The sequence below is a fragment of the Grus americana genome, chromosome 2 (genome assembly GCF_028858705.1).
Source record: "Grus americana isolate bGruAme1 chromosome 2, bGruAme1.mat, whole genome shotgun sequence".
NCBI lineage: Eukaryota > Metazoa > Chordata > Aves > Gruiformes > Gruidae > Grus > Grus americana.
The window spans coordinates 163108375-163129288 of NC_072853.1; the positions used below are offsets into that span (position 1 = coordinate 163108375).

General features: G+C 50.0%; 2 protein-coding genes across 2 annotated transcripts in view; one reads left to right on the plus strand and one right to left on the minus strand.

Moving 5' to 3' along the window:
* CSRNP1 (cysteine and serine rich nuclear protein 1) overlaps positions 1-1522 on the minus strand; it is a 15668-nt gene extending 14146 nt beyond the window's left edge. Inside the window, exon 1 of the mRNA XM_054817293.1 lies at positions 1367-1522. The gene's annotated coding sequence lies outside the window, so the exon portion shown is untranslated. The remainder of the gene's footprint in view (positions 1-1366) is intronic.
* LOC129202408 (proline-rich protein 2-like) lies at positions 840-15722 on the plus strand. The gene is made up of 2 exons (XM_054815066.1): positions 840-1700; positions 15555-15722. The coding sequence occupies exons 1-2, from the start codon at positions 840-842 to the stop codon at positions 15720-15722; spliced, it is 1029 nt and encodes a 342-aa protein (XP_054671041.1).
* Positions 15723-20914: the final 5192 nt, after the last annotated feature.

The window sequence follows — 20914 nt, forward strand, 5'->3', positions numbered from 1 at the left end:
CATTTCCTGCACTGAATTATTAAAGGCTTGCCGGGAGCTGCAGAGTCTCTCCACACGGAGAACAAAACGCACCATCCTGAAAATAAACTCCCCAACCTTGATGGGCCTCATCTGCAAACTGCTCAGCAGAGGAAAACTAAAAAAAAAAAAAAAAAAAAACAAAACAAAAAACTCATGGAAAAAAATAATACTAATAATTGCTGATGAGTTCCCTGTAACAAATGACAAGACTTTGAGGTTTGTAAATGGCCGTGAGGGTTCTCTCTCCATCCCACCGAGGCGTTGTCGTTACACACTCCAGTCCGGCAGGGCTGCTTTAGGAAAGGGCTGTCCCTGCGTGTCAGCCTCTTCCAAACAGCGGCATTATGTAACTCGGGGGTGACAGACACTTCGGAGGATGCTGGGGGGGGGCCAAGCAAAAAAACCCCCAAACAAACAAACAAACAAACCTAAAAAAAACTTAGTAGCTTTGGTTTGGGGTTGGGTTTGGGTTTTGTTTTTTTTTTTTTCCCCCTCCCTTTTCTCAGGTGCGCAGTAAAAGCCCCGGTTTTCTATCTCGGGAGGCGGCGGGAGGGGGGGCGCTCCCCGTCCGTCCGTCGGTCCATCCGTGCGCCGGTCGGTAGGTGTTGCTGTAGCGACGGGAAAGCATCCCCAGCCGGGCAGATTTGGGGAACGGCGAGCCGGCAAGGCTCCCCCCGCCCCCCCGCTTCCCTCTCCCCCCCCCCCCCTTCTTTCAACATCAGAAAATTGGAACCGCAGCCGTAAAGACGGAGCAAAGCCTTAACTGACAGGGGGAAAACTCAGCGCTACTCCAAATAAATATATAGGTATTTAGATGTATGTACAGCGCAGCGTCTTCTGCCGATGGGAAAGTGTGGGAGGGCCGGGGGAGCAGCAAACACCCCCCCCCCCGGGAACGCGGGACCCCCCCTCCGGGCCAGCCCCGGCCCCAGCCCCGCCGGGCTCCGCTCGCCCCCGGGCAGGAGCAGCCCGGCCAGACGGCGCCGCTGCGGCGCGCCTGCCTGGGTCTGGACGCCAGAGAACCGAGACGGACCCCCCGACGGCGGGGCACCGGGACGGGCTCTGACCCGGACCCCCGGCAGCCGAGGACCGCGCCGGACGCTGCGCCGAAGCCCCCCTCCCCGACGGGCGAGCACCGACCCGGCTCTGAACCGCCCCCCCGACGGCCGAGCACTGCACCGGACCCCGCGACGGCCGAGCACCGGTCCCCCGACCCGCAGCCCCGGACGGCGGAGCACCGAGCCTCCCCCGCGGCGGGGGACATTCCCCCCCACACACTCCCCCTCCGCTGCCGCCGTTTCCCTCCAGCCCCATCCCGGCTCCGGCTGTCCCCGGCGGGCCCTACCTTCGGCGGCGGCGGCGAGTCTCGGCGCGGCGGCTCCGGCTGCAGCGGCGGTGCCTGGCGCGGCGCCTCCCGCTCTGCCGCTGCCGGGGCCGGGGCTGCGCCGCGCCGCGCCGCGCTGCCCTTTTTCGTCAGTGGAAAACTCCGGGCTCTGACGCAGGCGGTGACAGGCGCGGGGCTGGCGCGCGCCCGGCCCGCCCGGCTTCCTGCCCCCCCGGGCGGGGCGCTGAGTCAGGGCCGACGGGACGCCCCGCCCCGCCCCGCCGCACCACCGCCCCCCCCACCCACCGCACCGCCCTCGGGCGGGCAGGCGGGGGCGCGGAGGACCTCGGGACGGGTCGGGGTCCCCCAGCGGGGTCCCACGGGGGGTTGGGGACCCACAAGCAGGCATGGACCTCAAAATGGATGGGGGTCCCGTGGGGCTGGGGGGTGTTGGGGAGCCACAGGCAGGGCTTGGACCCCAAAAGGGGTTTGGGTGCCTCAAGGGGTTCGGAGCCCACAGGGGGTTGGGGAGCCACAGGCAAAGCTTGGACCCCGAAACAGATTTGGGCACCACAGGGGGTTGGGGACCCTCAAGCAGGCATTGACCCCGTAAGGGGTTTGGGTGCCTCAGGGGGTTCGGAACCCACAGGGGTTTTGGGGACCCACTGGTAAAGCTTGGACCCTGAAACAGATTTGGGTCTCAGGGGGTTCGGGACCCACAAGTAGGCTCGACCCCTGATCGAGATTTGGATCCCACAAAGGGTTTGAGTCCCTACATCGGGTTGGGGAGCCACAGGCAAGGATTGGACCCCGAAAGGGGTCTGGGTGCCTCAAGGGGTTTGGAGCCCACTGGGGGCTGGGGAGCCACAGGCAAGGCTTGGACCCCAAAACAGATTTGGGCACCACAGGGGGCTTGGGCCACACGGGGGTTGGAGACCCATAAGCAGACTTGGACCCTGGAAGTGATTTTTACCCTGCAAAGGCTTTGGGTCCCAACATGGGGTTGGGGACCCACAGGCACAGCTTGGACCCCAAAATGGATTTGGGACCCGCAGAGGGTTTGGGACTCATGATCAGGCTGGGCTCTGAAGGGGATTTGAGTCCCACAGCAGCTTCAAGCCCCACAAGCAATGGCCCCCAAAAGGGACGTGGGCCCTCCAGAGTGCCTGGGACCCACAGGCAGCCTGGGACCCCAAAACAAATTTGGCCCTAAATCCAGGTTTGGACCCCACAAGGAATTTGGGACCCATGAACAAGACATGGAGTCTAAAACATATTTGGGCCCCACAGGGATTTGGGATCCATGAGGGGACTGGGGACCCACGAGCAATATTTGGCCCCCTCAAGGGATTTGGGCCCCATAAGGGGTGTGGGTCTCACAGGAGAGGCTTGGCCTCCAAAAGGGGCTGGGATCCAGAAGCAGAGCTTGGACCACAAGCAAGAATTGTCCCCCAGGAGAGTTTTGGACCCACAAGGTGGTTGGGATCCAGAAGCAAGGTTTGGCCCTCAGAAGGGTTTCTGAACACCAAGGGGATTTGGCACCTACACAAAAAGCTTGGCCCCCAAAAGGGTTTTGGTCCCATGAGGGGTTTGGGATGCAGAAGCAGGGTTTGGCTTCTTAAAGGGATTTGGCCCCACCTGAAGATGCTTGGGACATAGCAGCGAGGGCTGGCCCCTGAAGGGAATTTTGGACCCACAGGGATTTGATCTGCAAAAGGTGTTTGGGCCTTATAGCCAAAGGTTGATCCCTCGAGGGAATTTGGGCCCCCCAATGGAACTTGGGCCCCATGGGCAACGGTTGACCACCAAAATGGGTTTGAGTCCCACAAGCAAGAATTGTCATCCCAAAGGGAGTCTCTGAAAGGGACTTTGGCCCTATAAGCGAGGCTTGGCCCCCAGAGGGATTTAAGGCCCCACCAGCAAGAGACACAATGTTTTGGGGAGTTTGCTTCCCAGCATGGCTGGGATGGGGCGGGGGGGATGTCCAGGAGCCTGCACCAGGTCACCCCCCAGCTCTGGTCACTGCAGCGTTCAGCTGAGGATCTCCACATGCTTCTCATTGATCACCGGGAGCTTTCAGAGAGTTGCACCACTGGGATTAAACCCCTCGCTGACCCAGCGTTGCCCAGTTTTGGCACTTGGTCAGATTTTCGCCCCATGAGCTGGGCCAACAGCCAGTGGCATGGTCAGAGTCCCCAGGGCTATGAAGCTGCCTGCTCTCAGGGCGGCTCTTTAAAACGTAGCCCAGCTGTACCCCACAGGTTTGGGTACAGCCAAGCTGCAGGAGTCCCTGTGTAGGACCAAGTCCACAGAGGCGGGAGGACTTGTCTCCTCCAGCTCCATGGAGGAGCCTGAAGATGGCCGTACCAGGGTCTCCTCAACTCCACCTCTATACTCCAGCCTCTAAGGTCTGCTCACCCCCTTCCTACACCAAGGTCCTGCTTCAATCCTTCGCTTGCTGGAGCTCTGATCCACAACCTGACAGAGTTGGGTTGGATGAGGTTGGATTGGGGTGTGGAGGGATTTCCCCCAGCACAGGTACCCCTGTCTCCGTTGTGAGCCCCTTAGCTCCAAGATGCTTCCCACACAGTGCTGCAAGCCAGGGTGCTGGCACCTCTTTCCAGGAATATTATTTTATTTGTAAACCTCCTGAGATGCCTTTTTTTTTTTTTTTTTTTTTGGTAAGACAGTTATCTCATTTGGAAGGTGCCCAGTCTGACCATGAAGAGTGGAGATGAGGTGAGAGCTCCAATGTAGTACAGCTCTTTTAGAGCAGACTGCTGTGAAAGCCTCACCCTTGGTCCTTTCACCAGTGAAAGCTTTCAAACTCTGGGGCTAAAATGTTGGGAAAAAAAATAATCTGAAGCTGAAAAAGGTCCTCTCTAGTGCCAAAGCTAGAGCCAGTTTGATACCACCATGCAAAGCGGTGCCACCAGGATTTTTACCCCGGTTTCAGTGATTCCTGTGGACAGAGCAGCCCTGCTGATTGCCTGAACGGCACCACTGCAAGGGCAGCAAACCACAGTGGCGTGCGAGGGTGAGCAACCAGGGTGGACTGAGAACGTCTTCACTCCATAGCCCTGTTACTGCCCCATGCTTCTCATCTCCAGGCGCTTTGCCCCAGTACCACGCTCACCTCCCTGTGTCTCTCTCCCCAACCCACGAAACAGCGGTGACAGCTCCCAGCCGTACAGAAGCACAGGAGGCATGAGTTGAGATTTTGCTTCAAATATGCAAATGTTGTGGAGGCAATATGTAATTCTAGATGATGCCCCGATGATGGGTGGGTCCTGTCTTTGAGGCACAAGAGCCTTCCTGAATATGCCAGCGTACAGCGCTCGATCACCGAAGGAGCGGTTTTCCTGAGGTTTCATTTACCATGTTTGGACATGGCCATGATTAATATTTCCTAACAGGAAGACGTCATGCGTGCAGGCTTTCCTCTTCGGGGTTTGGGTCGAGGGTGACCAAGTTCAGGTTATACACTGGCTCCTCACTTCCTCTGCCTCTGAGACTACACCCCAGCTGGCCGCTGCCTCCCCGCCAGCCTGACGGCCGCCCTCCCGGCAGCTGCAGTCGCCCATCGCTGAGCCCAAAACAGGTCCTGGTGCTGCTGAGGTCTCACGGCATACCCCTGGGGACCTGGAGAGCTTCAATATGATGGGACCAGGACATATTATCTATATACCGTGCCTGTGAGATGAAAGGGGGGGGGTAATTTGTTACCATCCCCAAGCTGAGTTTGGCATGAAACCCAGGGTAAGGGGGAAAGGGGATATCCTGGAAAACTCTCGGAAAGGCTGCCAGCGACCTCCGGGTTACACATTTTCTCCCTTGCTTTTATTAGTTTTAATGAAAGTAAAGCCACTGTGAGATAGAGTCCCATGCAGGGCAGAAATTATTTAGCGATTCAATCAGGCGACGAACAATCCTGACCCCAAACTGCCCATATTCGCGTGTGTGAAAGAGAAGCGGGGTCTGAAAAAGCTTTCTGTCTCTTCTTTTTGAAGCAGCATTTTTTTTTGTTTTAAAATCAACCTAAAAGCACTACTACATAAATAAGTGGAAGCTTAAGAGTAAATAGCCTTCAACCAATATAAGACGTTTTCCTGTGTAGGTTGAAAGAAATATCTGTTTGACTCAATGTGTATTTTGTTGTTGCGTCTCCGAGCCTCCTTCCTCTAACAAATGAATTCAAGAGAGAAAGGAAAAAAAAAAAAAATCTGTTTCTCTTTAACCTGAGCCAAGTCGGTTTGGTTTTTAACACAACTTTTTCACCTCTCGAGGAGCATCCTCCTCTCCCTGCGCAGCCAGAGCGGCTCGCAGCCCCTGCGCCCAGGAAAGCCCTCGTTCCTTTGGCAGCGGCTGCTGGCAGCACCGGCCCAGAGCTGGTTTCCCTGGCCAGGCGCCACGCGAGTGCTGCTCCAGCGGGAGGAAATTCCCTGCTGACCGGCCGCGGCAGGGATAAGTGGCTTGGCAGAGAGCAGCAGCCGCAGACCAAGCGCAGGGAGCGGGGAGCCCGGCGGGAAAAGACTGGAGGGAGATGCTGTGTGATGCACGGGGCAGTGAGATAAGAGGTGTGAGCCGGACAAGCTCTGGATGTCAAGCTCCTTGTGCCTGCCCTGCAGCAGGAGAAGTGCTTTCCCTGGAATAAAAACCCTCTTGAAGTATCTGTGCTTGGAGATAGGGATCAAAAACATCAAAAGCAGCGTGACCAGCAGGTTGAGGGAGGTGATCCTGCCCCTCTACTCCGCTCTGGTGAGACCCCACCTGCAGTACTGCGTCCAGCTCTGGGGGCCCCAGTACAGGAGAGACATGGAGCTGTTGGAGCAAGTCCCAGAGGAGGCCGCAAAGCTGATCAGAGGGCTGGAGCACCTCTGCTATGAGGACAGGCTGAGAGTGTTGGGCTTGTTCAGCCTGGAGAAAAGAAGGCTCTGGGGAGCTCTAATTGCGGCCTTCCAGTACCTGAAGGGGCCTACAGAAAAGCTGGAGAGGGACTGTTTACAAGGGCATGTGGTGACAGGACAAGGGGGAATGGGTTTAAGCTGAAGAAGGGTCGATTTAGATGAGATATTAGAAAGAAATTCTTCCCTGTGAGGTTGGTGAGGCACTGGAACAGGTTGCCCAGAGAAGCTGTGGATGCCCCATCCCTGGAAGTGTTCAAGGCCAGGTTGGATGGGGCTTTGGGCAACCTGGGCTAGTGGAGGGTGTCCCTGCCCATGGCAGGGGGGTTGGAACTAGATGATCTTTGAGGTCCCTTCCAACCCAAACCATTCTGTGATTCTCTGAATTTTTTTCCTGGTTTTACACACACATCCCAAGCGCGGTTCTGAAAGGTCTTATCAACTGTATCTGCCTGTGGAGGTTTTGCTGGGTACTGTAGCAACCCATCTGAGAATGAAGATAGGGGAATATGGGAAAAGAAACCACCGCTGAACCAACCCTGCTTGAGCAATCATATGTCCAGCATCACCCCCAGCTGGCCCCGTGGCCCCGACTCGTCCTGTTTCGCATTCAGATAAAATGAACCCTTCACTTTTATAACGTGTCGCGCAACCACAATGAACTGCCGCAGCTTCTCATGGGCTGCCTGTCTTGGTGTCAGGGCTCCTACCGACCCAACGTACCTGAAACACAAGTTGAACAAGGGCATTGAGGTGTTTTGGGTTTTTTTTCCCCCTGAAAGGTGATCATAAAAGTGGCAAAACAAAGACTTTGCTTCAGCCATGCTCTGGGTTGTTCACCTACACTGGGAGCCATGGGAGGGATGCATCTGCACTGGGTCAGCCTTGGGCGAGTGAGTCTGGCCACGCAGGTGTGATGGAAGGTGTCCTGTGGTTTCCTCATCGATTTTATACCAGCACAACTCCATCAGCTTCTGTGAGTCTGTTCCTGACTTGAGCTGATGCTGGAAGACAGTCAGATCTATAGCATTTAAGGCCCTATATGCTGTGCTGTTATATACCTGCTGGGTGATTATTTATGCATTTACTGAAACGTGCTTTCTTCATGCATTTCGCTATGCTGTCAATCATTGATAGAGCTAGGGACATCGTCACAGAGTGCTCTCCTAAATGTACAGGCACTCTGGACGCTTGCGAGAGATGGAGAATATGACCTGTTTGCTGGGGAGCGCGGATATAATTGTCAGATTCCCAACAAACACGCAAAAATCATCAATCTGAGCGAATAAGTGTTAATTTAAAATGCAGGCAGGAAATGGGAATTGTGAAAGTGCCGTGTAATTTCAGCCACTCACTAGCAATGGTTAGCGGCATGGAAAATAAGTATGACAAAAACCCCCATGTTATCCAGACAGCTGAATTCAAGTGGGGCACCTGTGTCCTCAATTAACCCCACTAATAGTTAACTTTGATGTCAGCAGAAACCCTCACACCAGGATTTGGAGGTGGGAAATGCAGGAGTGCTGTGTTTTTCGCTCCTTGACATTTCGTGAGTTGTCTGTTTTGGCACTGAAATGTCTCAAGTGATGGGACCGTTGCGATTTCTCTTTCAAGGGTATCGCTCTCGCACAATAATTAAATCTCTGGCTTTCAAGCGTAATTGCCAATGACAGTGCCTCCAAAGTTGCTTTTTATGCTCGACAGTTCTGTCTCCTGGCAGAAAGGGCTTCCAGAAAAATAAAGAAGCGAGGGAAGAGTTGCGAGCGGCAGCAAAGGCAAGAAGCAGCAACACAAACTCCATCCTTCCCCCCAAGGAGGGACAACAACTGTCCCTAAACATTGAAGAGGCCCAAAATACGTCACAGTCCTGGATGCCTAACAGTCCCTGAAGGAAACGGTAGCTTACAGTACAGCTCCGTCATTACCAGGCTCGTTGGAAAATGGTAATTTTTCAGCGCTAGGACTTGTCTCCTGCTCCAGGTTGGTAATTGGTGGTGTTGGCGGTGAGCCAGGCAGCACCGGCAGCTCTGTCTTGAGAGGACAAAAACCTCCATTACTTTATGCTCTCTAATTCTCCCAAGGTGTGCTGCTGTCTATCAATAGAGTCGCCATGAGGTAATAGAAATTACAAACCTCCCCAGACTTATTTGTCTGAAAGCGTTTCTTGTAAAAATAATGATGTGAGTCTCCGGAACTGTGGTACATGAGAATGGCAGAAGAGAAAGTTTACAAATTAAAATGCAACAAAAGGCTCTTTATCGTAAACTACAAGGGAGACTGGGCGAGAGGCTTATTTCCCTTCCATTGGGTTGACTGGTGGCAGCTTTTGGAGAGAAAAAGCAATTTTTTATTGCCCGTTTGTCACTTTGCAGTGAAGCTGCTCTAGACCGAAGTCTGAGTAGGACGATGGGTTTGGCCAGGCACCGCTCGGGGTTCGTTCCCTACCCTTGCCACCACCTCTCCCTGCGAGCTTTCGTAAGCCACCGCCCCATCACTTTGGTGGCTCGTGACAGGGACATCACAACTCCAGTCTCGCTTGCTTTGCCTGGCTGCAGGCTGGGGACAGGGCTTTGCCTGCAGGCCCCCCGCCAGCCCCCACCCTCCTTGCAAGAGGCATCCTAAAGCCTTGTTGCACCCTCTTCTTCACCAGTAAAACACCATCTGGAGCAAACATATTTGCAGTGATGTGACAGACGAGCTTGGGAGGAAATACCTGAGCTGTCTGCAAAAGTTACTATCCCCCTGCCTCCAGAAAAGGCCGATGAGTTGACTCTGGCATCTCAGCATGAACCTATTTTGATGCAAAGTTTGAGCAAATGGGCTGGACTGTGAATGGGAACATCTGGGGCACCCGAACACCTGCCCCTGTGACTGCCGGGGGTGAGGCCTCCAGCACAGGACGGGGCTGGAAGCTCCTGGAGGGCTGTAGTGACTCCTTATGCCACTGCAAGTGCTCGTTTCAGAGCAGAGAAACCAGGATCCAAAGCCATGAAAAATAACAATATGGCTAAAGCTCAATTTTCTCCTCTAAAGAAGGTTTTTGCAAGCCCACAGTATGGGGCAGGGGCATTGCTTCCCCTGGGCAGCTTTTATGATACTTGAGCTGGACTGAAACAGCAGTAAAATACATGCATAAATTTTATATATAGAGAGATGCATGTGCATCTCTATATATTTAACTTGATTGACTGTATTCACAGCAAATCTCACAACAAAAAATACTGCTCCCATATCACCAAGGGCTGAAGCAGCATTTGGTGGCCATGGCGGTCATGTGTGACACTTCAGTGCTTTCTTCTCGGTGCCAGAGCTCTGGATGATGGCTCTTATTTAAAAATGGAAACTATCAAAAGGACATTGGGTCTCCATTTGTGTGCTGGTTTTATCTCTGAGCTGTTGTTACCCTTCTGACACTTGCAGGATGTCCAGGGCCACCTAGTTTTAGCATCAGATCCTGGCAGCATGGAAAATTTGCTCTGAAAAGGGTAAATGCATGCAATTAGGTACAGAGAGTTAATTATTATTTGTCTTTGCTGGTGCTTTATGGGCTTGGTGATGGGTCACACTCCTGAAGTGCTGTGATCAAAGTTGGGGCTTTCAAGCCAAATTCACATCTGCTGTAAAGCAGTTTAATTCCCAGCAAAGCCACTGACATAGCTGCCATGTCTAAGGGTCTCGGCACTCTCCAGCGTGACTGTGCCACCCTCATTGCTCCTTGGAGAGCAGGACCTGGCTCTTACCCCCAGTTTTACCAGTGGAAACCTGAAGCACCAAGCTGGGGCTGTCCTTTTGGAGAAGGACAACAAGGTTCTATAGGTATTTCAGTGATAAAAGGAAGACTAGGGAAAATGTGGGCCGTCACCAGAAGGAAACTGGAGACCTGGTTAGCCTGGATATGGAGAAGGCTGAGGTACTCAACGACTTCTTTGCCTCAGCCTTCACCAGCAAGTGCTCCAGCCACACCACACAAGTTGCAGAAGGTAAAGGCAGGGACTGGGAGAGTGAAGAACTGCCCACTGTAGGAGAAGATCAGGTTCAAGACCATCTAAGGAACCTGAAGGTGCACAAGTCCATGGGACCTGATGAGATGCATCCGCGGGTCCTGAGGGAACTGGGGGATGAAGTTGCTAAGCTACTATGCATCATATTTGAGAAGTCGTGGCAGTCCAGTGAAGTTCCCACTGACTGGAAAAGGGGAAACAGAACCCCCATTTTTAAAAAGGGAAAAAAGGAAGACCTGGGGAACTACAGGCCGGTCAGTCTCACCTATGCAAAGGCACATGGAAAATAAGGAGGTGATCGGTGACAGCCAATATGAATTCACTGAGGATAAATCATGTCTGGCAAATTTGGTGGCCTTCTATGATGGGGTTACAGTGTTGGTGGATTAGGGAAGAGCAACTGGCGTCATCTACCTGGACCTGTGCAAAGCATTTGACATTGTCCGGCACAACATCCTTGTCTCTGAATTGGAGAGACATGGATTTGATGGATGGACCACTCAGTGGGTAAGCAATTGGCTGGATGGTTGCACTCAAAGAGTTGTGGTCAACAGCTTGATGTCCAGTGATGAGTGGCATTCCTCAGGGGTCAGTACGGGGACCGGCACTGTTTAACATCTTTGTCAGCAACACGGACAGTGTGACTGAGTGCACCCTCAGCAAGTTTGCCGACAACACCAAGCTGTGTGGTGTGGTTGACACGCTGGAGGGAAGGGATGCCATTCAGAGGGACCTTGACAGGCTTGAGAGGTGGGCCTGTGTGAACCTCATGAAGTTCAACAAGGCCAAGTGCAAGGTCCTGCACATGGGTTGGGGCAATCCCAAGCACAAATACAGGTTGGGTGGAGAATGGATTGAGAGCAGCCCTGAGAGAAGGACTTGGGGGTGTTGGTGGATGGAGAAGCTCAAAACAACCCGGCTATGTGTGCTCGGAGCCCAGAAAGCCAACTGTGTCCTGGGCTGCATCAAAAGCAGTGTGACCAGCAGGTCAAGGGAGGTGATCCTGCCCCTCCACTCTGCTCAGGTGAGACCCCACCTGGAGTACTGCATCCAGCTCTGGGGGCCCCAGTACGAGAAGGACATGGAGCTGTTGCAGAGAGTCCAGCGGAGGCCATGAAGCTGATCGGATGGATGGAGCACCTCTCTTATGAGGACAGGCTGAGAGAGTTGGGCTTGTTCAGCCTGGAGAAGAGAAGGCTCTGGGGAGACCTTATAGCAGCCTTCCAGTACCTTCCAGTAATGTATACATGGTGGTGACATCTGTGGGCGATAGAAACCTCTATAAGACAACTGGATAAATGATTGACACCCCATTTAACAAGAGGCAGAGAGGGAGGAAGGGAAATGAACATTGTCCTGCAGGGGCCAAAATGCCCACAAACTCACAGGAAATAAGAGCAGCTTGGCCAGGTCCAGCTTAAACACAACCGTGCTGCAATTCAGAGAGGATTCAGGAAGGGCAATAAACCTGGGTCCTTTTGGTTTCCATTCTGGTTTTCAAGCTCCTAAACATTTGCACATGCAAGCTTTTCTCCTCAACTGTGGCAGCTGCAAAAATGAGTTCTCTTCTCCCAATGAAAGCCAAGATTACCATGTAATGACTTGACCTCAGGAGACAGAGTTCTAAGAAAAGTACCAAAAATGTGGCAGTTTCCCTGCGTTGGCAATATGCACATGCGTGTCCAGACATGGGATTTAGGGGAAGGCTTTGGTAAGCCAGCATTTGTTACATGCAGTCTGGAGGGCAATGGAAAGAGGAGGCTTTTTGTTTCCAAAATCACCACTTATTTTATTTTTGAAATTAATCTACTCAACACAACAGGAAAAAAAAAAAAAGACGGCAAGAATAATATAAAAAAGGAGATTGAGTTTAACTCAAAAAGTTAATGTTGCAGGAGGTCTGAAACAGCTTTTTAGGACTCAACTTCTCCCCACAGGTGTGATTTTCTGTTCATCCATCGACCTGAGGAATCCCTTCCCTGCCCAGCTCTGCCCACGGTGTGGTCGAGGTGGTATCATGCATGTTGGAGAGCATCACAGCTTTAACTCCACAGAAAAACACTGCAGGGGAGAAATAGTTCTTGAAGTCAAGCATTATAATTTACTAACAGGTTTATTAAAATCTTATTAGAAGATTATTTTTTAAAGTCCGTTTTACACAGCCGTTGCCCTTCTGCTGCTGTCTAATCCTGGAAAATCTCGGTGAATGAGTCATTTGCACTTACTATCTATTATACTCTCTTATTATAAGCCTGAGTGTGTTTGTGTTTGCTTCAAATAGTGTCAATAGAGTCATAACAGTGCTATAAAACCTCACATGCCTCCACTTTTGGAGTCTTTTTTGCTGTTGGAAGAGAGGGATCTCATTGTGGCTTCATGGGGTGGCTCTGGGGCGCAGCAGGACTCAGGGAGCATTTTGCTTGGAAATAGCCTGTAACTTCATTACCCCCCAGTCCTGATCCTTATGAATAGGCTTTTAACATGTGTCTTTTGGGTTTGGTAGGTCAGAGACACATCGTTGAGGGTCAAGGATCTGCAAAGGACGTTCCTGCTTCCTAAAGGCAACCTCAAGCACTAACTACTGTTATCCATGTGCTTACATGTCATGACAAGGAAGACATCTGGCAGTAGTGGATCAGGGATATCTGAGGGCCACCTTGTTTGTTTGCTTGGTTTTGATATCTGAAGGCCGTTGGGCATTAAATGTGACTTCAAGGGCTAGGATCCTTGCATCTCCACCTTGTTTGGCTTCAGAACATGATGTACCTACTTCCATGCAACCATTAAAAAGAGAGAGAAGGAGAACCTGATACAAGGACATCAATTTCTGGAGCAGGGTTGGTTAGCGGGAGGTGCAAGCACTGTCATATAATAAAAAAAAATAAATATTGGTAGTTATAGAGTGTGATTTGGTCACAGCTTTCATTCCTGGCAGTGTCCTTTCCCTTTACCAGCTGGTGAGTTTCACCATCGCTTTGGTGATGCAGGCCCCACACCGTGTTCAAAGCCCCAGAGATGCAGCAAACGTTCCCGCAGCCCATCCTCCTCCTCCTCTTACCCATCCAGGTGGACTGATAGGGGACAGGGACATGCGAGGAAGCCGCCCTGTCTCCAGATGGGCTCTCCCTGGTTGTGCAAGCCGTGTTCTTCTGGCATCCCGGAGTGACCCTTTCCTCTGGGACACTTGGCCAGGAATCAAGGGAAGAGATTTGCTCTGAATGTAACTACAGGAGGGGGGAAAAAAAAAGCACATTCAAGGTTTAAAATCGCACTTGCTGCAGGGGATGTTTCCATTGGCAGAGTTGCCAAAAGCAGCACAAATGATTCAAAACATTTTGTTAAATGAAGTTCTCAGATGATGTCAGAGCTGAGCCTGCTTTAGCAAAACCAAAAAAGAAGGAAGGTCGAAATCAAAAAGAAGGAAAAAAAAAATACACCATTTGACAGGGAGGGATTAGGAGCTTAAAATTATATTTATAGGCTATCCAAATATTTGAAAGCTTGGAAATTCATAGTTCCAGTGCTTTAGCTCAGCTCTAGAGTCCTGCCAGCCTCTTAGTGTAAGTCACGCAACACAGCCAGCTGGGCTGGACTCAGTAAACTCGCGAAACCTATTTTCTGTTATCCAGCCCTGGCTCCCATTTCCTGCAGGCTCACAAACAGATCCCACCACCTTTGCGTGCCTCAGTTTACCCCTCTGTCAAATACAGACAATTCTGTCCACTGCCGTAAAGTGCTTTGAGACTTGGCACCAAGAAGAGCAGGGGAGTGTTCTGGTCTCCTCTCTCACGTGGCTCAGCAACTGCACTGCGTGGGTCCTGATGAAATAGCAGACTGATCCTTCAAAGATCGACACTAGGTCTTTGCGTGACCTTTTTCTACACCACTTGTTTCTGTCGGACGCAGAAAACCCATAGCTGAGGACAACGCTGTTGAGATGCTGTTTTCTTTCATGCCTGTCGCACCTACCTGTTTCTCCAGGGCTGTGCCAAATAACCACATCTTTGTCATGGCTCTACTAGCCCACTTCGTCTTTATTGATTAATAGGTCATAATCCTCTTTTAGTGAAAACATAACCATGACCATGGCTAGAGGATTCAGATATCACCGACAGAAGGATTACAACCTCTTAGTCTGAACACGGAGAATAAGACAGACTGTCAGAACAAGAGCACTTGTTAAGAGGGAAATCAATGGTAAGCTATTTGTGGAGGAAAAAAAAAATCCCAACCAGCACAAATGCATTAAACACAGGCTTCAGTGCTCCAACTTTGTATAAACCCAAATTAAACGTGACCATAATAAACTGTTTACTTTCCTTGGGTTTACCCAGTAGACAGGAGGTTCCAGTTTGCTGTAACGCCTGTGACAGTACAAGTGTTGGGTCTAGTTTGTGGTAATATGGTTGCTGTCATTAAGTTTTGCTAGAAAATACTTCAATATTTTCCCCTCATTTCTTTGGGAAAGTAAACCAGCTGATTGTAAAGTGTTAGCCTGGGCTGTAACCCCGATTAGTTACATCCTCACTGAGTCGTGGTGGCTCATGAGGGTTTTTGAGATGGGTAGATGGGGTCTCCTGCCCTTTCTCTTCCCTTTCTTCCCTGTTTCACCTTGCTAAAATCCCATGCTGGACATTCATGCAAATCTTAGGCAAATCCTTAGCCTAGTGTCTTCTTCACGCCCCGGGCAGTGCTTTCCTTCTCGTCGCCCACTATTTGTAAGCTTCCCCCAGCAGGGACTGCTTGTTATTGCATGAACATCCAGCCTTGAGCATCAGGGAGGGATCAAAATCCTATACTCTGCAGGCAGCCCGCGATGTACAGAGTACTCGTTTCACCCGTGGTTTCAAGACAATGATGCTGCTGTGAGTTTCTGAGCAAGGGTGCATTTAAGCACGGATGACCCTGCAGCTCTGCTCCCTCTCTGGAGCCAGGCTCACTGTAACCAGCCACTTTTACCGGTCACCAGAGAGACACGGAGTTAACAATAAATAATGAAAAAGAACTAGATTTCCTTTGTTATGCAGCTCATTGAATGAGGTTTCCCACATCTGTAGAACTCACCACATCTTTTATGAGATTTGACTGTCAGCAAGATGTTATGAATCCCAGATGTTAAAATACGGATTTATTTATAACTCAGAGCTTATAATAGAGCACTCAAAAAGATTATATCCAGCCCCCCTCCTCAAAAGATCTTCCTGAAATAAAAGTTTTAGCTTTTATTATTTTTTAATTATTCTTGCTACATGATTTATCTTTGGTATTACCTCTTTAAATGTCCTTTAATTACTGTGGTTTTAGGACTGGTGTGCATTGGGCTTCAGGGAGCATCGGGCAAGGAGAGCTGAGCACCGACTCTCCCATCCCGAGTGCGAGTGCCGCTGTTCGGAGGCTGGAGGGCAGCACGGGGAGAGGGCTGGTGTGGGGGAAATTCAGCCTCAGGAGTTCCTTGGCAAAGCCATTGGTTGAAGGCACAGCCAGCTCCGGGCACCTGTGAAACTTGGAGCTGGAGGTGTTTGGTATCTATTGCAGCCCCGAGGAAATGCTCTGGTCAATAAAAAAGCAGTTCCTCACAGCTGGTGACCATTACACCGAACACAGCGTTGGACATGCCGCAGCTGCTATTCTGCCGGAAGATGGAAATGTTTTTGGAACCGCTTTTGGAGCATTTGTTCCATTAATGCTTTCTCCCTCCCTCCCTCCGCCCCTTATTTTTCAAATCGCTGCAAGAGAAACCTGCAAGTGAAAGAGGAGGGGGCCCTCCATGGGCAAAGGATGCCTTAAGGGTTGGGGTGCAAATATTCCTCTGAATTAATACTCCAGCAACACCTCTGGGTCCTGAACAAACCTTGCAGTGCTTGGAGCTGTGCACTTGCATGTGACAAGGGACATGCTCCGTCACAACCGTCCCATGCTGTGAACCAAGAGGACAGGTCTGAAGGGGAAGTACAAAGACTCATTTTGCACAGGGAACAGAAAGTCAGTGATTTTACCCCAGTTCACACAAGAAGCTGGCAGCAGCCTCAGGAATCATGAGGCAAATGCCTGAGGCAGTGGTGGCCACGAGCAGCCCTCCTTCCCGTCCTCCCTGCTCCCTGCCACCTCCCCCTGCCACAGCAGCCCGTGCTGCCATCTTGTTCAGAGACCTTATTGAGATTTAGGAAATATTGTCTCCCATTCCCCTCCCCTTCTTTTTTCAACCTAGGTCATCTCCCAAGTGCAGTTAGGAGAATGGCTTCGGTGCAAAGATAGCAGAGAGCATCTGGCCAACTGCGATGGTGCCATCAACCATTGGATGCCATCAGTGCAGCCTTTAAAGACCACACCTGCTGTCCACACTGCAAAGCTGCAAGCCTGCGAAGGTGCTGTGGCTCCTAGACCATGTCCAGCCCCTTCCAGCTTCCAAGTGATGGCCTGAAGCAAGGTTGGTGCATGGGATCCCAAGCTCTGGTTGCCAGGCTGAGGGCCAGCTGAACAGGCAGAAATCACGCAGCGCATGAGCCCTGCTGAGCTTGGCTTTGCTCTCATGCCTCACCAGGTCCGTGTTTCACTAGAGAGGTGGTGGCTTTCTGCAGCCTTCTCTTTTAGGCTGGGTGGTTTGGCATTTTAAAGGCAAAGCAGAAAGGAGGATGGCTTGAAATCGTACTTCAAGGTGGACCTCCCGCACCCTGAGATTTGCAGAGCTGGAAACCTGAACCTTATCTGCATTGCACCAGCGATGAACTGACGGAAAGCCAGGAAATTGGTTGTCAGTGCTGACACTATACAAATCTCATGGTGCTGTGAGGAGGAACAGTAAGCGGGTAACAGGGAGAAACTACCTGGGCTTGGCATTTCCTGGCTGCTGGGAGATGGTGAGGACCAGAGCTGTGGTGTGAATCACAGCTCCTTTGGTGCCTGAAGAGAAAAATCTTCGGAGTGAGTTTATGGGACGCTCAGCAGCTTGTAAATATTTTTTTGGCATATCAGTTTGTGTGTCACAAGATTTAAAACCTTCATCACTCTAACGTTTTCCATCCCACAGAGAACTCTGATCTGAATATGATATGCACTCAAGAAAGTTTGCCAGTAGTGTGATGTTACAAAACTTGTGAAATGCCTCTCTTAACCACAATATTATGCATTTTCCAAGCCACATACCTATCTATTACAAGGTCTTTCAGATAGAGTTATAGACAGACTGTGGGTCATGAGATCCTGACCTTGGTGTGTTTTTACTCCCTTCTTCTCATGAATTAACTCCTGAACTATTGACTCTCCGTTGAATGGATAGCAGAGTTCAGCCACATTTTACATGCAAGCTTTTGCATCCTGTATCTTAACAACTGCAAACCCCAAGGACGAGTAAATACTTCAACCTCAACCATAAAACTGATGTGTTGCAAAATGAACAAAATGGGTTTAGTAACTTACAAGGGAGATACCATCAAGTCCATAATGAGCCAGAACTGAGAGTCTGAGAGTTATCCTGTCTCTCTCCTTGGCAGCGTGGCTGGGAGAGCTGGTGGTAGATCACCCCTTTGCAGGTACTCAGTTTATGCCTTATGTCTTCTTCACTGAAAGCAAAATCCACCTGTGGTTGTGTCAGATCTCAGCCTCCTAGGCCTCCCTGAAAGGAAAAGATTGACTTGAGAATCACGAGGCTGGCAAGGAGAATAATCGACTTTTAAGTTCTCTTTTTGCCTTCTGGTTTTTGAGTCTGCAGATCACTCCCTGCTAGGTTAGCGCGCTTCCCTCCACAACGAGAAAGGCAAAAAAATCATCATTAAAACATAAAGTTCCTGAGATCTTGGGAAGTGCAAAAAAATCCAATAAAAGCACAGAAATCATCCAAATTGCTGGTACCACATTAACAGATCAGCAACCACACTCTGCTGCTGTAGCAGGGTGCAAATGAGCATGGTAAATCTGCTACAGCTGCAGATCAAACCCCTATTTTGTCATAAAATAAAAGGTCCCTAAAGCATAGCATATAACACTGGCATATTAGAAAGTGTGCAACCTATTTCTACATTGCATGTCCTACTAGTAGAGTGGAGTCCTTAAGAAGATGAAATTCAAAAACTAAGAATAAAAGGTGCAGTTTTCTTTAGTTAGAGGTCAGATGGAAAACATAGTTTAAGATCTGGTAAAGAAATTCTCTTTAATATCTGAAAGTTGCTTGGCTGAGGAGCAAAATAGCTTCATATATTCCCAATGCTCCTTAGCCAGTTTGGCTCTGAAAAACACCCCTCCGTGCTGCTCTGGCATCGAAGATGAAAAGTTTGCAGCTTTTCATTCTGATTCTTCATGTTTAACTGAAAATTAAAACATGACATCCATCTCCCCACTCCAAAATACAGTAGAGGCAGTGGTGGCATATTAATAAATATTCTCACTAGAAAAGATTATGAAGAAATAGTAGGCTGAGCCTCAAAGCAGAATATTTCCATCATCTTGGCAGGGAAAAGTCACTGATATGCAACCCCAGATTAAACTGCAAAGGGGAACAGAGCAGGACTGAACCCACCTTGTGCAGCACAAGGTTGGCAGGGAGCTGGAGAGACGTGTGGGATGACTTTGCCTACCTTCCTGTGTGATCTCCACCAGGTATAAACAGGGCAATAATGCTTCCCTATCCCAGACACGGCTTATCAGGAGGTCGGCAATAGATGAACTCAAGTCACATTCAGGCTGCCTACACATATCGTCACTGGGGCACTTTTGCTGCAGAGATCAAAGCGTCTGTCTGCTACCCCAGGCTGGCAGACTGGTTCCTGCTTCCTCGTAGACCCCGTGGAGGGAGGTGATGGCAACACTTGAATTAGGCTCGGTAGTAGGTGGTCTGAATGCTCATGTCTACACTAGTAAACTAACTAGAACCAGGGCACAGGATCAAACACTCTCCCATCATCACCAAGAAGTTAGCTCACTCCCTGGCATCCTTTTTGGCACATGCAAACAATCAGACTCCCAGTGAGCATCTGGGCATGGTTCAGGGCCTTGCATGGGCCAGGGTATGTGACCTTATAGGCAAGACCACTCTGAGGAGTTTGTGGAAGGGGGCAGGCAGAGGGTAACCATATGGATATGAGCTACCTCATGGATAACCATGTGGGTATGAGTCACATCCTCGTGTTCACCCTTAGGGCCAGAAAAGAAGTTGGGGCAAGATGGCCCTGCTTGATTTGTTGCTGTAGCCACAGCCAACATGGGCTGTCAAGCCCTCTGGCTGGTGTCAAAAATGACCCCTAAATATTAAAATACCATATTAAAATGAAAATGGTTAAATGGGCAGCTAAATGGTAGTTACCACCAGTTCAGATATGGCTCCGAATGCCTAGAACCTTTCTTGAGTTAGGGCCAGTCATGTCAAAATCCCTTCTCCCCCAAAAGTCCTTCAAAACCAATGTCTTCTGTAAGTCTTGATTCTCTATAAAACCTCAAGATAAGGAAAAAAAAAAGAAAGAGAAATGGAGGAGGTTAAAATTTCCCCAGCTATGTGAGTTTGGGACATCAGGTATTTGCCTGGGATTTCAGCCTGCCACAGGCGCATCCGTTCTGTGTGCTCAGCCCATCCATATAGCACTTTTGCAGCAGTCTGACAAGCCCAGGATATTCATGTGCTGCATATTTTTTTTCCAGGAAATCCTGTGAGAATCCTACAAAGCGGGAATAATAAAATATGCATGATACATCAGCGTTCACTGAACGCATTACCCTTTGCTGCACTTCATCTCACTTCTTGCTCTCCTCTGTCCTGGCTAGAATCTCCTTAGGACATGGAGTGTGCCCTTGAGTCCTTAATATTTGCAGGATGTTCTGAAAGGCCCAGCTTGTAGTTATGTCTTGGTCCTCACATGGCTCCATTGAAGCTGGCTGGCGATTTAATTTAAGCAGGATGGCAAAAAGTGGCTCCTGTACTTCAAGGGTTGATTTTGCACTTCAATTTCCATAAGGGGAAAGGATGCTAGGAAAAAAGAAAAAGCATTAATGGAAACACACTGGGGAGGACATGCTACATGATGAGCATCTGGATTCATCTTGTAGGTACAGGTTGCTTTGAAGGTTAACTCTCACTGTATAAGGAGCATTCAGATGGGAAATATCCTCTCAGAAGGACAATAGAAAATTTTAAGACACATCTGCAAGGCAAAGATTATCGACATTGCAAAGCAAATCAGAGTCCTCCCTAACAGAAGAACCTCAAACTAAGAAAGGTGAAGTATAAGTCTCTTACAAGATGCTTCCAGACTTTCGCTTAATATTTTCACATAAATTTGCTTCCATCACTTGCTCACAGTCAGTCACCCATTTAATAAAGTTGACCTTGCCAGTAAATCTAAATATCTAAATTTTCTTCCATTCAGCTGAAATCCACTACAAAAACATCTGTGTTTGAATTACAAGAGGTTGCCTTCTCCTTCTTTGCATCCTGCAATGGTCTAGTGACATGACAATTTCCCTTTTCTTCCGAAGCAAAGCAGCTCTGTGCTGAAAATGGGAAAATAGGATGTTTTACATGGATACCACGTGCAACCCACCCAGACTCCAGTTACCTAATCAAAAACACAGCAACTCCTATTCAAAGCTTGCTTGGGCCTGACCGAAGGGTCTGGAAAGGCCCCTCTCAATGTCCACCATCAAATATCCACCGTCCTTGCTCTGAGCCCAACTGGCTG

Bases quoted from the DNA above. Each gene is read 5' to 3' on its own strand.
- LOC129202408 (XM_054815066.1), top strand. From the start codon at position 840: ATGTACAGCGCAGCGTCTTCTGCCGATGGGAAAGTGTGGGAGGGCCGG. The intron at 1,701-15,554 runs GTCGGGGTCCCC...CTGTGGTTTTAG, and splicing joins CGCGGAGGACCTCGGGACGG to GACTGGTGTGCATTGGGCTT.